The 18,369-nt window shown below is 41.5% G+C and overlaps 1 protein-coding gene across 2 annotated transcripts in view; it reads right to left on the bottom strand.

Annotated features, from left to right (window-relative positions):
• LOC147450505 (BTB/POZ domain-containing protein At2g30600-like) overlaps positions 1-6,476 on the bottom strand; it is a 40,550-nt gene extending 34,074 nt beyond the window's left edge. The window contains exons 1-2 of one of the 2 annotated variants that reach the window (XM_086519723.1): positions 5,281-6,476; positions 4,874-5,200 (exon numbers count right to left, since the gene is read on the bottom strand). In XM_086519723.1, coding sequence (XP_086375849.1) covers positions 4,874-5,200; positions 5,281-6,042 — 1,089 coding nt within the window. In that variant the 5' untranslated portion in view covers positions 6,043-6,476. The remainder of the gene's footprint in view (positions 1-4,873; positions 5,201-5,280) is intronic. The other variant, XM_086519721.1, reaches the window with a different exon arrangement.
• Between the last annotated feature and the right edge of the window lie 11,893 nt (positions 6,477-18,369).

Below are 18,369 nucleotides of genomic sequence, written 5' to 3'. Positions count from 1 at the left end.
AATTGTTTGAAGTGGTTATTTGGTGCAGTTGCGATTGATTCTTGACTTGGAGTGTCCAAGTCTGTTACAATGGTATCAGAGGACGGCCGATTTCTCTTCTACGGGAAATCCGATCCCCAATTTTTTTTCCACGGCATCTATGGCTTCACGCAAGGATCAGTCAACTCCCTTTGCATCTAGAGATGCGGACAGGGATCACAACGAAGATTCCGACAGAGTATGGCCCGCCTCGGCCTACTCAGGCGGAGCAAAGAGAGATGAAGGGTCGTCAATTGATCGGCGATAACAAAGATGATGCTCAGTTTTGCGAAGGATCCGAAATTGGCAAACTATATGAGCGAGACTTCTTTTCAGGAAGTGCATACACAGTGGCAGAAAACCACTACACCACCCCTGAAACCCGCTCCCAAGAAACCTTCTGATCACAAACAGTATTAAGAGAAGGAATTACAAGAGGTGGTTGATGCACGGATTGCTCAGCTTTTTGACGCGCAAAAGAAAGCCGAAAAGCACAGCAAAAAAGCAGAAGAAAGGCACTGACTTCCCGGGATATTTGGGTCGTCAGTCGACATTCGACAAGGCAAAGAAACAGAAGAAGCGTGTTCGATTTGAGGGAGTACCCAGTTCTTCTTCTTCTTCTTCTGACAGTTCTTCTAGCTCTTCAGATTCGAGCGAAGAAGACAGAAAAGGTAAAAAGCGAAGCAAGAAACAAAGCTTCGGAAAGGGCAAGGAAAAGGCAAAGAAGGCTAAATCTCGCCCAGAGACTGACAATTCTACTGAGGACTCGTCTACAGACAGCTCAGATTCCGATGACGGAAACTTTTATGCGAACAAGAAGAATTTTTACAAAGCCAACCAGTATGACTTTCTCGAAGATAAAAGTAAGAAAGTCCGAGAATTTAAGGAAGGTGGTCACTCGATCAAGTTTGATACTTTTTCAGGATACTCAGATGCTTCGAAGGCTTTGTCTTTTATACAGCAATTTGACATCGCTTTCGCGGAGGGACGCTATTCAGAGCACTCCAAGATTCGGAGAGCTGCCTCTTACTTTAAGGGGAATGCTCGTACTTGGTGGTCCACGCTTCTTTTAAACAAGACTGTGCCAGTTAAATGGCTGAAATTTAAGAAGCTTTTTATTTCTTCTTGGTTGACACAAGAATATGAACCAGATATACGAGCTGCTTGGAACCATCTTCGGATGACCAAGAAAGATACAATCAATGCTTACTGTGAAAGATTCTGGAGCTCTTTTCTACCCGCCTCTTCATTCAAGAAGATCTCGTTCAGAGAACAGAGTGAGCGGTTTACCTTGGGTCTACCTACAGAGATCCGAGATCACTGCTTGGAACAGAAGTCAGCTTCTACTCAGGAGTTGATGAGTCATGCAAAGCGGGGCTTTGCCATTCACTCTGGCAGTCTGACCTACCCCACAGATGAGGCCATGACACAACGAGCCGAATAGACTTCTGGGAATGAAAGTAGAAAGAAAAAGAGCAACCCAGAGAAAAAGGATGAACGACCCAAGCTTACTCCTGAGGAGAGAGCTAGCTTAGAGAGGGGAAGTGCTTTGGATGCAAGGAACATGGACATATCTCCGTGAAGTGCCCTAAAAAGGCACAGAAAGAACAGAACGATAAAGACGACGACAGGCCTGAGAGTTTGAGAGCAGCTGAGGAACGTGGCAGAAAAGGCAGATAGAAAAGCAGAACTGGTACCACATGGCGTGGGACCTGCACCGAATCTAATGAATGGAAGTACAAACTTTGCCGCTTTTGGGGTAAAGTGAAGGATCAGGAAGCTCTTTTGAAGGAGCCAAGGCCAACTTCTTTTCACTTGAATTTAGCGGCTCGATTTGGAATTACGCCAGACAGACTGACGCACAGGCGGAGGTAGTTCAACTGTCACCCGGATGAGATGTTGCCATTACACCGAGCATTAGCAAACTTCGTTTGCAATGACAGGGGTGTTCAGGGCACACGAGCGACGTTCTACTCAGGATCCCTTGGTACCACAAGAACTACGCCGTGGTTGACTACCGGGCCGAGAAAGCGACTTTGATAAATGAAGGGCTCAAAGAATTGTACTTGATGAACTTCAGTTTCTTTACTCATTCTTTTGGGAGAGAACTGAACGATGGATAAAGGTTGAATATGTTTTTACCTGAACAACAGAACGCAAAGATTTTTCCCACTCATACCGATTGCTTTTTAGAGGGCCTGAAGATCAGACCATTGACCTAATACCAAGAAGCACGTCACCGAACCGGCCACCTTACCGTGTGAGCCGAGTACAGAATGAAAAGATTATGAACCCAGTGAAAGACCTCTTGGAAAAGGGTCTTTTCCAGCATAGTACTTCACCGTATTGCTCTCCACTGTTGTTAGATTTGAAGAAAGACGGATCTTGGAGAATGTGCATCAATTATAGAGCTCTCAACAAAATCACCATCAAGAACAGATTTTTGATTCCTAGGATCGATGATATACTCAACAGGTTACATGATATACTCAACAGGTTACAGGGATTCTCGTGCTTTAGCAGGATTGATCTGAAGAGTGGATATCATCAGATCCGAATCGCGACGGGAGACGTCTACAAGACAGCCTTCCAGCAAACCCTAATTTCTACCAAAAATCCTAATTTTCAGAAACCCTAATTTTTGGAAACCCTAACCCTAACTGCTGACTGGAAACCCTAAATCAGGCGGGGAATGCCACGTGGCAACAGGTACGGAGTTCCGAGATTTGCGGCGCAAAATACAGAAAGCTGAAAAAAGCATAGGGGACGCAATTCAGCTTTTGGGGCTTTTTCTTAAGGCTACACTTTGAGAGAGAGAGAGAGAGAGAGAGAGAGAGAGAGAGAGAGAGAGAGAGGACTTGCTTTACTGGCTCTCATTGAGAGAGAGAGAGAGAGAGAGAGAGAGAGAAAGAATCTGCTTTTGCTTTCAAGCTTTTGGGGCTCTGCTTTTGGGCATCCCTTGTAACCTTTAAATTAGTGGTGAGGGCCTCACTTCTCAAAGCATATGGACGCAAAGCCTAAGAGTGAAACCCGAACCACTCTCTTGTACTTTGAACTGATTAATACAAAAAGAAATACCGAAAGGGGTGCCAGTCTTTGGGGCCAATATCTCTAGGCACGGAACTCCGCCGGGCCAGTGCAAATCTATTGTGATCTGTGAATTGTTTGAAGTGGTTATTTGGTGTTGTCGCGATTGATTCTTGACTTGGAGTGTCCAAGTCTGTTACACGTGCCTAGAGATATTGGCCCCAAAGACTGGCGCCACTTTCGATATTTCTTTTTGTATTAATCTGAGTTCAAAGTACAAGAGTGCGGGCAGGCACTCACACTCAGACTCTGCGTCCAGATGCTCTGAGTTGTGAGAGGCCAGCCCGCTTATTTAAGAGTACAAGGGTTGCTAAAAGCAGAGCCCCAAAAGCTAAAATCAAAAGCCCAAAAGCTTCCTACTTTCCACAAGCTCTCTCTTGAGCCAATAGAAAAATAAGGCAAGAGGTTCTCTCTCTCTCTCTCTCTCTCTCTCTCTCTCTCTCTCTCTCTCAATAAAATAAAGCAAAAGGCTTTCTCTCTCTCCCATCCTTTGCGTAGGAAATCACCAAAAAGCAATGCCAAAATCTGCCAGCTTTGCGTGGAATAAAGCATCGCCCAAAAGCTGCCAGCACTGCCACGTCACCTCTAATCTGCGACGCGATTCGCGGGCTGCCACGTCAGCAGGCGTACGGAATTTGCCACGTCATCAGTCAGCCAGTTCAGTCCGCAGCCAGCAAGAGGAAGTATGTTCTGTGTGTTGTGGGACGCCACATCACCAGTTTGTGACAGCATCTCCAAAGGTCTCTTTTATAGCTCCATTTTCCTAGGAAAAGGAGAGAGGGAGGACGAAAAAATCCCCACCTCAAATAACCACTGTACTCCGACTACAGTGGCCACTTAAAGTTTCACTAGATGTCTTCTGTCTTGGTAGAAAACCTTTACCCCACAACACACTCTTGTTTGTTGCTCAAACATCTTGAACATAAGGCTGCATCGTTAGCCTCCCCCGTGCAATGTAGAGGAACCACTTGGAGGGGCTCCCCGATCCTGCTTCAACCTGACCTGCACTGAACCCTGCAAGCACAGGGCCCTACACTGAGTCGCAGTGGTTGTTATCCATGAAGGAGTGGAAGTTCTTCGCCCCGTCGGAACTATGGCGAAAGCTGCTAGGCAGCTCTGGCTTTCTTTGTTTGCTTTTTGTTTTGTTTTCTTTCAGCTTGTAAATTTTTGCTCTGCTATGCGTGTGTGGGTATGTGTGAGTTGGATGTGTAGAGTTGGTTATGCATGCTTTGTTTTCTTCGTTTGATTTCCTCAGTTTGTTGTTTGCTGTTATGCCCTATGCTCTTTGCCTCTTGATTCCTTCTGTTCTTTGCATTGGTTTCATTTGTTGGATTGCCACTCTCAATCAGAGGAGCATCCCAAAATGAATCACCCACCCCCCTAACCATGCTCGCAGCAAGTCACAAGAAAGTCACGAGCCAATAACAGTGGCCCACGCATTTTAGCTCTCGCAAAACACTAACAACCAGTGTAAAGGCAAATCTTGACTATAAGGGGTGGTTGAAGCATCCCCCAACAAAGATGCAGGGGAATTGTGCAATGAAAGCTGGCAAAGATGCAGGGACACTCTAGGGCAGCATTCAACTTTCTTAAGGGCCCTTCAAAGGCACATCTAGCAGCCCTTTGAGGGAGCCCTCTTAATTTACACTAGCTCACAGCTGAAAACAAACATATTATGCTGCTTCCATCTAAGGCACAAATCACAATAAACACTAACTTTCTTGTCCATCAAAATGAAATTTCAACAAGTGAGAACAAACCAAAGTACCTTCAAGAGGGGATGACTCCAAGCACTAAGCACAATCTTGTGTACTCTTATCACACTATGACACCCATCAAGCATAATTTCAAGATCAGTGAGTTCTGAAGTGCCAAAAAATGCTTGTAACTTGGAAGAATCTATGGGAGAGCCATCAGAAAATGCTGAGCTAGCTTCAAGTGAGCCCTCAACTCCATGATTGTACTCCAAATTTAAGCAGCTTTTAGATGCAATACTGTCATCGATCTGTTCTGGTGTCTCACATTGACTGGACAAAGAATCTAAACCAAACTGCTCACAAATCTGACGTAATGCAGCCAGATTGTTGCGTGCAAGCTGCAAAATGCAGACATTCAGACAAGTTAATCAAAGACCCTGACCTCTACAATTTTATTTAAGAGCAAAAAAGTAAAAACCTGTGCTCTGCCAGTATAAGCATATTGGAGAAAAGCATGCAAGACACAATATTCCACCGAAGGAAGACTGATCACATCCTCTTTAGAAGGTAGACTCTTCGAGCAGCAACATGCAAGAACCAGCCGATGTGCAGGAACAAGGCGCATCTCCAATCCAACACAGAAATACAAATCTGCAAATTCTGAACTTTCCAAAAATTGTGCTACACCCCCTGATGCAAGAGCAAACTCAGCAAGCCTTGAGGAAAGAGGAAGGCTTTTGGAATATGGTAAAACCCTAATGTTCCTGTACCCAACATGCTTGTCCCAGCTGCTTAGGCCAACATACTGAACTTTGCGTGTCGTATCAGAGTGAGCCCATTCAAATAATACACCTCTTCCAGGATCTCCTTTGCCAACAGTGATGTGACCGTCACATATGCTAATCCAGAAGCGTTCAAAATGGGAAGGGGATACCACTACCCCAGCTGCTTCAAAAAGAGTAGAACCATCTACTGCAATCCTAAGTCTGCGATTTCGATGGCTGCCAAGTACGATCGCATAGTTAGGGTCCATATCTGTTCTGTAGTGCTTTGATCCTGCCTTCTCTTTCAAGACTACAGTCACGTCATTGTCTGCACAAGCTTCAAAGGCAACGCAGCCCCGCCCTGGCTCAGGAAATCTTAGATTATCATCCACCAGCCATGCGCACTCAAATGGGGGTACAACAAGCAAGTTTCTGTAGGTCTTCGTTATGGTAGGGCACGAAGAAGCACAAGGCATTGCTAAAATGCTGTGTAGTGCAGATACAGTAAAATGTTAAGATCGTAGACCTGCAAATCTCATTGACAAAGACGAAGATCCGCAATATTACGGCCGAGTGGACGTAACCGTATGCGTTAGGGTTAAGCAGGCTATGGCAAAATCGCCATGGAAGCTGCAGACTTACGCTTACAAAGGGAAAACTGGGGCAGACAAGGAGAAATCAATTTGACTGCTTGAATTAGTGTTAAGCAGGCTATGGCAAGGTTGCCATCGAAGCTGTAGACTTACACACACAGGCAGGTGCAAGGTTGAGAAAGTAGCAGTCTTCAACATTCAGGGAGGATATGATAAACAAGCCTGAGAGAGGGATAAGGACTGATGAACAGTAAGGTTGGCAACTTGCACAGGGCTGCTCGGATCCCGAGCGCCGAATATTCTGGGCGCCGGGAAATTCATAGAAAATGAAAATGAAAAAGAAAATTTTCACGTCACGTGGAGATGCAAGAGAAGATTTAGGTGGAGGACGCTCCCACACTCCTTTCCTTTACAACGTAACTTCTCCTCCTGCCCTTGATTTGTAAGAGTGGTTTCGCACGAGATAAGATTCAAACTTCAGCAAATTAGTCTTTTTTGGCCTACATAAGGCCATAGAGAGAAGAGGGGATTTAGCGCACAAGATGAGGTTCAAGCATTAATAACTTAGTCTTTTTGGGCCTGCATAAGTCCATAGGGAGAAGTGGGAAATTCCTTGACCATTGGATTGAATCGTCGGGTGTTCTCCACATGGTAGAGAGTCTTTGGAGTTTGATGTGTGTTTATGGGGGCTCCCACTTATTCTAAGGCTTGTCCATGCCTCTCTCTCTCTCTCTCTCTCTCTCTCTCTCTCTCTCTCTCTCTCTCTCTCTGTGTGTGTGTGTGTGTGTGTGTGTGTGTGTAGTTGTAACTTTAATATTCAAAAGACAATTGGCTTTAGAGAAAGAGCAAAGATTAGTACAAAAACAACTCAGTCTTAGAATTATCTTTGTACATGGTATATAAGAATGAGGTCTCATTCTAGTATACCATGATAGTAACCCATTAAAGAAGTACTTCCCAAGTAGTATCATGGATAGACATTTGCTTCAAGCTAAAAAATTACAAGAAAGAATAGAGTCGTCACCTGCATCCATTCAATCAAAACAACAGATCGTTAGTCTTAAATGCATTTTACAAGTGTCAACAGACTATATCAGTTGTTATCCATCTCCAGCTTACAAATTTTTAACCTTAAACAAATGTCCAAAGTATAAATGTATTTCCATTTGTAAAAACTGATGAAATATAACCTAATTTTTAATAATTTCCTTAAAAGTTATTTACATATGTATCATTTTGATCAGAAAGCCACCATCCCTTCTGATCAAGTGACTTAGTACCACCAATAGTTCCAGAGTTGATTTTCCATCAAGATTTTACATAGCATTTGTGTTATTCTTTTTATATTTAGACTAATCAAGTAAATGCGGTACATCTCTTTTGCACTTCCATCTGTAAAGCATTGTAACTTCTATTATTAGCTTTAGGTAAATCCCACAAAAACCTCTTTCTATGCTTTTAAACCGTTTGTCAGTTACTATGACTAACATAGTAACTTTTGTTATCAGTGTTGGGAGAAGAGGGGGAGATCGACCGCTTAGAATATTCAACATAAGCTTCCAAGCCATCACCATCAAACTGTCCACCTCTTCTTCCAATTTCCAAACACGCACACTCACCTAGACTATCACACACACACACACACACACACACACAGTAAACATAGAATTGACTTAGACAAGCTTGTAAGAGAGTGTAAGAGATGGAGACTAGATTAGAGAGTACACAGCAAAATAACCATAGCTTAAGAGAGTAGAGAAGAGAATCTGCAAGAGAAAGGCCTAAATCTAGCCCCAAACTCCACAGCACCTCTCTTGTGGAGTTGGTATTTAATATATTATTTTTGAGTTTGAGGTGCCAAAAATTGAGGCCCCTCTTTTACAACCACTTCACTTTTGTAAATGAGTGAAGCTCATTAGTTCTTGCATGACCCATAAGGGTAGTTCCCACTACAAATATTTACAGAGCCATAGTGGCTTATTGAAATGAGATTCTAAGATAATGTGCAACTATAAAATGGCCAAGAATAATTGTCGTCGCCTCTTCATCAACTCCCCGCATTCCACTCTACAAAATCATCATCAACTCAATCAGTAAAATAAATAGACAGCACATAATTAACCATTACGCCCAGCTATCCCAATTGCAATTAACCGCTACAACAGGAGGGTGCCCAGTCTCGTAACATCCCTCCCACCAGGGATAGCAACTGTCCTCAGTTGCTCAATAGAGAAATCAACTGGACCGTGAGTGATGGAAAGTGTGGAGAAGGTTGGGAAAGTTGCGAAAAAACTTTTCAGGCATCCATTTGGCATCCTCTCTAGGGTGGCCCTTGAAAGTCAAAAGGTAACGGTTATAAACCATTCCAGTGCATGTAGTGGTGGTCTCATGGTCAACTATTTTGTCAGGGATGAGTTGCTCTTCTTGGTCTACAAGTGAAGGTGGGTCTTCGTGAATGTGGTGTGTAGGTAGGGGTCCTCTGAATGGTCGTAAAAGACTAATGTGAAATGCATTGTGAATGTGCCAATGTGCAGGTAATTCTAAACGAAAAGAAACATCATTAATGACAGCTGAAATTTTGAAAGGTCCATAAAAACGAGGAGCAAGGTTAACAAAGACATTAGTATCAACACTTTTGATACTTCGTTTTTCGATGCGAAGTAAAACATGATCACCTTCTTTGAATTGGTGTGCCTTGCGATGCTTGTTAGCATGCTTGGTGTAAAGTTCTTGTGAGTGTTTAATGGCAGAATGCACACTTGCATAAAGATCATGAAAGTCAGTAGTGAAATCATCAGCGGCAGGCACAACATTAGAAAGACGTGAAGCAGGAGTAGGAAGTGAGTGACCATAGACAATTTCAAATGGAGACTTACCCGTGGCAGTGTGAGTGGTGTTGTTGTATGCAAATTGCAAAATATGTATGTAATCATCCCATTTCTTAGGTTGAGAAGAAACATAAGCCTTTAGCAAATCAATGATTGTGCGATTTGTGACTTCAGTTTGACCATTGGATTCAGGATGAAATACAGAAGTGAAGTCAAGTGTAGTGCCAAGATTTTCAAACACAGTAGTCCAAAAAGCACTACAAAATTTTGAATCTCGATCAGAAATAATCACTTTAGGCAAACCATGATGTGGGAAAACAGTCTTAAGAAACAAAAGTGTAGCTTGATGTGCTGTGAGTGTTTTCTTACATGGAACGAAGTACGCTTGTTTAGAGAAACGATCAATAATAGTCCATATCATGTCATGTTTGTGCGTTGTGAGTGGGAAACCAGTAACAAAATCCATTGAAATATGTTCCCAAGGTCTTTCAGGAATGGGGAGAGGGTGTAAAAGTCCCAATTTCTTACCTGTAGCTGCATTGATTTTTTGACAAATCAAACAAGTTGACACATACTGTTTAACATCCATTCTCATAGTAGGCCAATAGAAATCACGACATAAATTTTGAAAAGTTGCAGCAAATCCTCTATGTCCAGCATAAGGGGGTTTGTGCAATTCTTCAATAATTAATGTATGGAAAGGTTTAGTCACACACAATTTTTGTTTGAAATAAAGGAAGTTTTCTTGAATAGTGTATTCGAGAAATGTGTGTACAGAATCATCAAGCATGTGCAACCATGTCGTTTTGAAGTCATCATCATGTGCATAAGTGTCAGGCATAGTGTCAAATGAAGTTCCCGTAATGGTTGATAGATGATTAAGTGAGGGTCTTCTACTCAAGGCATCAGCTACAACGTTTTCTTTACCACGCTGGTATTGAATGTTGGGCTGAAAACTTTGAATAAAAGCGGCCCACTTAATATGTCTATCATCTATTAAAGACTGAGAAAGTAAATATTTGATACTTTGTTGATCAGTTTTAATGATCAAGTCAGTACCCATTACATAGTGTTTCCAGATTTTCAATGCATGTACCACAGCAGTCAATTCTTTATCATAAGTACTGAACTTTGTTTCAGACGGTTTGAATTTACGACTTTCGAAAGCAATTGGATGGTTATCTTGCATGAGGACTGCACCGATACCTTTTCCACTAGCATCAGTGACTACCACAAAGAATGGTCTTTCAAAATCAGGCAATTGCAATACAGGTGCATTAGTCAAAGCATGTTTAAGTGCATTAAATGAGCTTTCTTGCAAATCAGTCCATTCATAAGGCGTGTTTTTCTTCAACAAGAGAGTCAAATAATGTGCTTTGTTAGCAAAATTACGAACAAATTTCCTGTAATAGCTACAAAGACCAATAAAAGATCGTAGCTCATGCAAGTTTTTGGGTCTAGGCCAGGATTGAATGGCTTCAATTTTCTTTGGATCGACATGTATTCCCTTAACCGATACAATATGTCCCAAATATTCAATTTCAGATTGAAAAAATAAACTCTTTTCAAGATTTAAATACAAGTGATTTTGTGCAAGCAGATCAAATACACGTGTTAAATGTTGTTTATGCTCTTCTTCAGATTTACTGAATACCAAAATGTCATCAAAAAATACAATCACAAAATCTTGATGGTCAATGAAAATGCGATTCATCATGCGTGTGAATGTAGCTGGTGCATTTGTCAAACCAAATGGCATGACAAGAAATTCATAGTGTCCAGTTTGTGTTCTGAAAGCAGTTTTGTAGACATCATGTTCAAACATTTTGACTTGGTGATACCCTGATTTAAGGTCAATTTTGCTAAAAATGTGTGCCCCTTTCAGTTTGTCTAGTAGATCATCCACTCTAGGAATAGGAAACCTATTCTTAATGGTGATCTTGTTTAAAGCCCTGTAGTCAATACACATACAAAATGTTCCATTTTTCTTCTTGACAAGAAGTACTGGAGCTCCGTATGGTGAACTACTAGGTCGGATTAGGCCTCGGTCAAGTAAATCAGTGATTTGAGTTTGTATTTCCCTGTGTGCGGTAGGATTTACACGATAAGGTGCTCTACAAGGAGGTTCACTACCCGGTATGATGTCAATTTTGTGGTCTTCTGGGCGTGATGGTGGAATTCTAGGTGGGAGATCATGCATGAAACAATCTTTAAATTGTGAGAGAAATTCATCGTGTGTGGAGTTATGTGAAGTTTCAGTTTCAACAGAAATTTGATTTACCAATACTAGATATGTTTTCCCTTGTTTTCGAATTGCTCGTTTGGCTTGAGTGTGAGAGAGGAGTGGAAATTTTTTATGTGCCAGTGTTGCTTGGATGGAGAATTTTTTATTATTATGAGTGAGAGACATTGTACGTGTTTTATAATTAATCAACGGGTCAAATTCATGACGAAATGGCATTCCCAAAATCATATCGAGTCCATGCAATGGTGCTACCAAAAATGTACGTGCTTGTGTGAATTCACCAATGCAAACTTCAACAGTGACTTGAGTTTTACAATTAAAACGTTGATTATTAAAAACAGTTTTGACCTTGTGGGGTGATGAAATTTCAGAGAGTGATAGTTGTTGTGCCAATCATGTGGAAATGAAATCATGGCTACTACCATCATCTAGCAGAATGGTGACATTTTCACCCTTAACAGTGCCTTGCACTTTAAACAAAGTGTGAGGAGATATAGGAGTATCTGAGGATGGCTTGTCATCGTTATCATAATCAGGATCATATCCCTCACCGTAGTTAACTTCCACTTCATTGTTGTCGGGTGTAGCATCTTCGATGAGGTTAAGAGTAGCTCCGTTGGGGCGGTTGTTGTTGAAGGGTTTTTGACTTGAATTCCTGTTGACTCCATTTGAATGGCCATTGGATTGACCATTGCCCTTAGCATGACCATTTGGGCACTTATCTGCATAGTGACCATACTGAAAGCATTTAAAACACTTCACCTTTTTGTTACCATTAGAATTTGGAGGAAAACGCTGGTTGAAAGGATGTTGGTCGCCTCGTTGCTGAGTGTTGTTGTGGTTGTTGCTCGTATGAGGTTGAGCAGTGGCACGAGGATTGTCAAATCTTCATCTTTTGAAAAAGGTACGGCTTTGGTGTTTGCTTCTGTCAGAGTTAGAAGAGAAAGGAGGTCTCTTGTTGCGGTTAGTGTTAGCAGGTTGATCAGTGTGAGAGGAATGTCCACCTTTCTTCTTTTCTGCGTTGAGAGCCAAATTAATGGCCTTTGACAGAGAATCAGGTTCGAACATATCTACTTCAGCACTAATTTGTAGTGCCAAGCCTGATATGTACTTTCGCTTCAATTTCCTACGACTAACATGTTCAATAGCTTACAATTGAATTAGACAATTCCAAAAACGGTTAGTGTAACCCTGTACATCTTCATTTCTACCCTGTCGAATTAAATCCCATTGACGTCGTCCTTTAGCTTTGTACTGTGTGGGCAAAAATTGGGGTAAAAACACTTTTTTGAATGCATGCCAGGTGCGTGGTCTTCTACCGTGTTGTTTGGTTGCGTTCCACCACAATGCAGCGCTGCTAGTGAGATGATTTGATGCACACTTTACCATTTCATGCTCGGGAAAGTCTTCATCATGAAAATAGTCATCTACTTGACTAACCCATGCTAGAACCGTGCTAGCATCTTTAGTGCCATCAAAATCCTTGAAAGTGAAGGCTTTTCTGCTAATTTTGTTTTTCTTGGATGCTGGTGCAGATTCGGTGCGTGCAGAATGCAATAATTTATCTTCAAGTTCTTGCCTTCGCATGCGTTCATATGTGAGTGACTGTTGCAAATTTTGAAGTTGCTCTGCAATCGTAGGTGCATGAGGAAGATGTGCCATGATTGCGTGCTTTTTATGTTTTTCTCTTCTTCTTTTTTTTATAAAAAATTTAAATAAATATTTAAATGGTAATGCTTAAAAAGTCTATTTGGTGATATTCACAGATGCAATATGCGGAATAAAATTAAATAAATAACAGAAATGTAATGTACTTAGCTGAGAAAGAGCGGTGGCGTCCAGTCCGGAATGGCGATGCGCTAGGAAATTGCCAGAGAAGTAGACGGTCCGACGGTGTGTCACCGAGTCAGTTGAATTTGTAGCGTCCGGTCTCCCTTACCCCCAAAATAATAATACACAGGCAATTTTACGGTATGGTCACTGCCTGATCCGTGCCCGGTGTCGTAGCGAATAATTGCTATAATGATGCGCTGCCTTTGATGGCTTCCAAATTATCATCGCCTGCTTCAATCTCTTGATGTGAGTCCTGGGAGACGATGGAATAAAAGCGACCAAAAATAAATGGCGTAATTTATGGCGACGGGGCGATATCGAGTGCTGAATGCTGTTGGTAGATCAATCGAAGAATAAATTATTTATTTATTCTCGACCTTTGGATTTGCGGCGCCCGACCTTTGGGGGGGGGGAACATGACCACCCTCTTCAAATATAAGTGAAGGTTAAGTTGAAAGTGGAAGGTAAACTTCAATGGACGTTTTTCACCCTCTTAAAGTATAACTTAAAGCTATGTTATAAGTGAAAGTTAAGCTTTCAAAAGGCAGCGGCGTTATTGGGCAAGAACAAGGCTCCTTTTAGTTGAGGCCCTTACTTTTGTAAGCCAAAGTATGAAAGGAATTGCATGGCAGCGAGCTGACAGAGGAATGTTGTGCCAGGGAAAGGGAGGGTGATGGTGACCTGCAAACAGCCGTTTCAGCCCCCGAGGAAGAAGAGAAAAAGCATGCAGTTCCCTAGGCGCCTGTATTGACACCACCCTTGTGAGGTTTGAGCAGGGTCGATGGCGACGCTTCCTTGCTTGCAAGGGATGGTTCCCGCATAGAATTTCCTCTTGAAAGGGTAAATCAATTGTTTCGCATGCGATAATTAACGGAATCGATGCCCGTCTCCTCCACTACACTCTTTCTTGTTATAAGAATTTCTTCATGCATCGGCTTCAAGTGCTCGCCTAATGCTTGAAATTCTCATAAGGTTATTCAAAGCCGTCCATCACCATCTTCGTTCTTTTAATTTCGTTCTTGAGCACCGCTTCTTCAATCTCTTCAAAATTCCTTGCTCGTTCGACTCTTACTCTGTTGTATTCACAATTCCACAATTTCTATGCATTAATTTGAGATTGAAACTCGGCATACCATATTTTGATCATCATGAAGCCGAAACTGGAAGCCGCTTGCCGATTAGTTGCCGATTCGCCACCGATTAACGACCAAGCAAAATTTTCTTTGCAAATTCGACCGATTAAATTCTTGAATTGCCACGAATTCTTGAATCTTTGAATTGCAAATTGGAGTTTGTCGATTCGAGGAATTCCTTCTTGAAGGTAAATTTGATGCCGATTAAATCGAACCTTGATGCTCGATACCACTGTTGGGAGAAGAGGGGGAGATCGACCGCTTAGAATATTCAACACAAGCTTCCAAGCCATCACCATCAAACTGTCCACCTCTTCTTCCAATTTCCAAGCACACACACTCACCTAGACTATGACACACACACACACACACACACACACAGTAAACATAGAATTGACATAGACAAGCTTGTAAGAGAGTGTAAGAGATGTGTAAGAGATGGAGACTAGATTAGAGAGTACATAGCAAAATAACCATAGCTTAAGAGAGTAGAGAAGAGAATCTGCAAGAGAAAGGCCTAAATCTAGCCCCAAACTCCATGGCACTCTTGTGGAGTTGGTATTTAATATATTATTTTTGAGTTTGAGGTGCCAAAAATTGAGGCCCCTCTTTTACAACCACTTCACTTTTGTAAATGAGTGAAGCTCATTAGTTCTTGCATGACCCATAAGGGGAGTTCCCACTACAAATATTTACAGAGCCATAGTGGCTTATTGAAATGAGATTCTAAGATAATGTGCAACTATAAAATGGCCAAGAATAATTGTCGTCGCCTCTTCATCAACTCCCCGCATTCCACTCTACAAAATCATCATCAACTCAATTAGTAAAATAAATAGACAGCACATAATTAACCATTACGCCCAGCTATCCCAATTACAGTTAACCACTACAACAGGAGGGTGCCCAGTTTCGTAACAAATCAGCTTTAGGTAAATCCCACAAAAACCTCTTTCTATGCTTTTAAACCGTTTGTCAATTACTTGGCTTTCCCAATAAGTATGTAGCTACACCCTATATGTATATATTGCCTTGTATTGGCATTAGCGGCCTACCCCCACTGCAAAACATCCTAATCATTTTGAGTCAGTATGCGGAATACCGAGCACCAAACCAAGGCCATGTGCATAATGCCATGCTTGTACATTATGTAAACAGGTATTATCTAATGTCAGTCACCCCAAACCCAAAAGAGATGGCAAGAACTTTCAAAAAATGTTAATCCATGCCTTGGTGTATGGCAATCTATACCATCCCAATCATACAATATGCCTAGTATGTGAAAATGGCCCATATACAAACCTTTTTGATGTATCTTTTATGCTTAACAACAAAATTCAATCAATTACTGTGAAAAGATCGGTTGCGTTAAAAAACCAAAGCTAAAAACGGACATGTTTTTACTTCATGGTTGCTAAATATCGAGCCAAACCAGAATGCCTGGTGCAAAAAAAACAATAAAATATACAGAGTACAGTCCCAAAACAAGCTCCATGGTTAGACAGTAGGCAAGCTTCCAAAACAAGCTCTCAATCTCTCTTTAGGGATATGACAATAAATTCCTCAAGTGGCTTATTTTTCATAGTGCCTTAAAATTTTTCCTTTATACTTTATGCCTCACAGACATTTAAAAGAGTTTATTTACACCTAAGATGCTTGCACAAAGCAAATCCATGATCGTTATTATAAAAAAACATTATTTACACCTTAGACACTTGTACAAAGAAAATCCATGACGTTATCAAAAAAATAAATTGAAAACATTTCACAAACTCTCATTTGATCGGTCAAATTGAGATTTTACCTCAGTGCTTCGAGTTATTTCCCTATGGAGGAGTACATTATCTGTGCTACAAGGATTCATGGTGCGGGGAACCATCCTCTTGTACTCTCTCACGGACTGCCAAACAAGAACCCCATTCCCTACCTATGATTTGTGTCCAATCCTAAGTAGTTACTCCAAAGCAATCCCGAGATCAACAATTATTACCTTGTGGGATGAGGATAGACCCCTAGTTACCACAATGAGCTATCGGTATTGGTTACCCTTGCTACAAACGAAGGCGTGGAAAACCCTACAAAATACCAAAAATAACATGGTGCAATCCATAAAATCGACTAATTTGCATACCTGGCAAATCCCATACATAGCACATCTTTACTGCTTCTTCCTATTGATCTTCGATGTGCATCCGTAAGGCTCGTGCCTTTAGCAGCTCCTGTTAACTGACGTCGACTCAGTTAACAGGTAACCAAATCATACTAAGGACAGTGGTGGCCAGCCATTGTAGCATGATTTTTTTATCGGTGTTGCCTCAATCGGGGGTAGGTGCCAATCTTGCTTAGCATGTTTAGGAACGATGTTTGTCAAGGATAAAATATAAAGAGAATAGCATTACTATGAGTATTGCCTCGTGAGAGTCAAGAATCTGAAGTGACTCACTGTTTAATCCCAGTAGGATAAAAGAAGATTAAAAATAGAAATACATAAGCAGATAATCATCAATTACAAGAATATTGTCAGTAAAATCGAAAGTAGATCAAGCTCTCAGAGTATAAAGTTTAGGTGACAGGCTGACTAGATTTTCACTGTTACTTTACTGTACATATTGATTATTGAATCAAATAAGAGAATGTGTGCCACCATCATATAACTTTTTTGGTATTACTGTGTGATGAGAGGGTGTGCATATATAGGAAATGTAAAATACATATAACACGGTTTCGCCCATTTGTGGCTCTAATCTTCCTCTGTTCGATGGCTCCAAGTAACTTGTACCACAAGGCACCTCATGAGTTGATTCAAGATTATTTCTAGGAGTTCATTGAAGGGCGTTTGTACTACTTCCTTTGGAAGGTTGTAGTAGGCGTAAGCCTCTTCTTTAACATGTGCTATGCTACCTTGACGCATTCCCTTGCCTTATTTTGATGACCAAAAACCATCCCGTAAATGTGTATAGGAGATTTTATCGTGAACACAACCACTTGCCCTCATTTGACCCTAAATTTGTATCTCTGGTTGTATCGCTAACGTTAGAGAACATGCTGATAAAAGAGTTATATGTCACCACCTTTGGCAAGAAATCATTTCGACGCATCTCATCCATTATCTTCATAGGATTATCTTCATAGGATGGTTCTTGTTTTGCCAAGCGCACATACCCATGCAACATGGTACTATAGCAAACCACATTAGGCTCACATTTTTGTTTGGTATAGCCTTGAGTAGTTTATCTACTTCATCAACTTTATCAGCCTTCAGAGGGTGCACATCATACTGCTATATATCAAGGACGAGTCCTTCCTTGTCAATATCATCAAGCAGCTTACATGCTTGGTGCATCAGCCTTGCTCTGCATAGAAAACCTCACAGAATTAATTGACAAGTTCATTGACAACCATTCACATCAAGCCCATATCCCAAGTGACCCATATTGTCAAGAGGTTGGCAAGCATTCTCAATGAGTCCACCCTTGCAAAGCAGTTTGTGCATGGATCAGACATACAGCTCCTGTTTCGAAGGTAACCCGACTTTCATTTGTAATTGGAGGTGTTGGAAAGCATGCGACATGTCGCAAGAAGGTGCATACACCCATTGAGTTGTTTTTCAACACAAAAAGAAAGAAAAGGGAAGTTGTTATTTCTGTTGCATGATAGAAGTGTTCATTTTCAGAGAGGGCAAGTAGCTTCTTGATAGGCTAGCACAATCGATTATGTTTAGACAGAGTGGGCACTTACTATCAACCTGCTTTTCCCCACATGCAACGACACCTCCTATGGTTGGCAACAGATGCGGCAAGTCACTCCACGACTATCATCACTAAGGCGGCCAAAGAAAATCAGTACCATCAAATGTGAGAAAGGGTGCCATGCATCGATGGGAGGGCGTTCTGTCACTAGCATTATCAATTTGGAGAGGGAGGAAAAGAGAGGTAGTTGGATTGTCATAATAATCAATATCTAATTCTCCTAAACGATTTTCTCATATTAAACTGATCATTTAATGTGGGGAAGTGCCAGGGGAGAAAAGGCTAGAATATTGGTTAAGCTAGCAGACCGGCCACAGTAGGGATCCAAAGGAGGGAAAATAGGGATCCAAAGGGGGGGCCATCTGCAAAAGAGCCATGTGCAAGACCCTAAGGTTCAGCCCATTAAGACTTCCAAAATGCCA

The sequence above is a fragment of the Adiantum capillus-veneris genome, chromosome 9, assembly GCF_014529385.1.
Source record: "Adiantum capillus-veneris isolate H3 chromosome 9, ASM1452938v2, whole genome shotgun sequence".
Lineage (NCBI taxonomy): Eukaryota > Viridiplantae > Streptophyta > Polypodiopsida > Polypodiales > Pteridaceae > Adiantum > Adiantum capillus-veneris.
The sequence above is the reverse complement of the archived record's forward strand: the minus strand, read 5'-3'. Positions and strand labels throughout refer to the sequence as shown.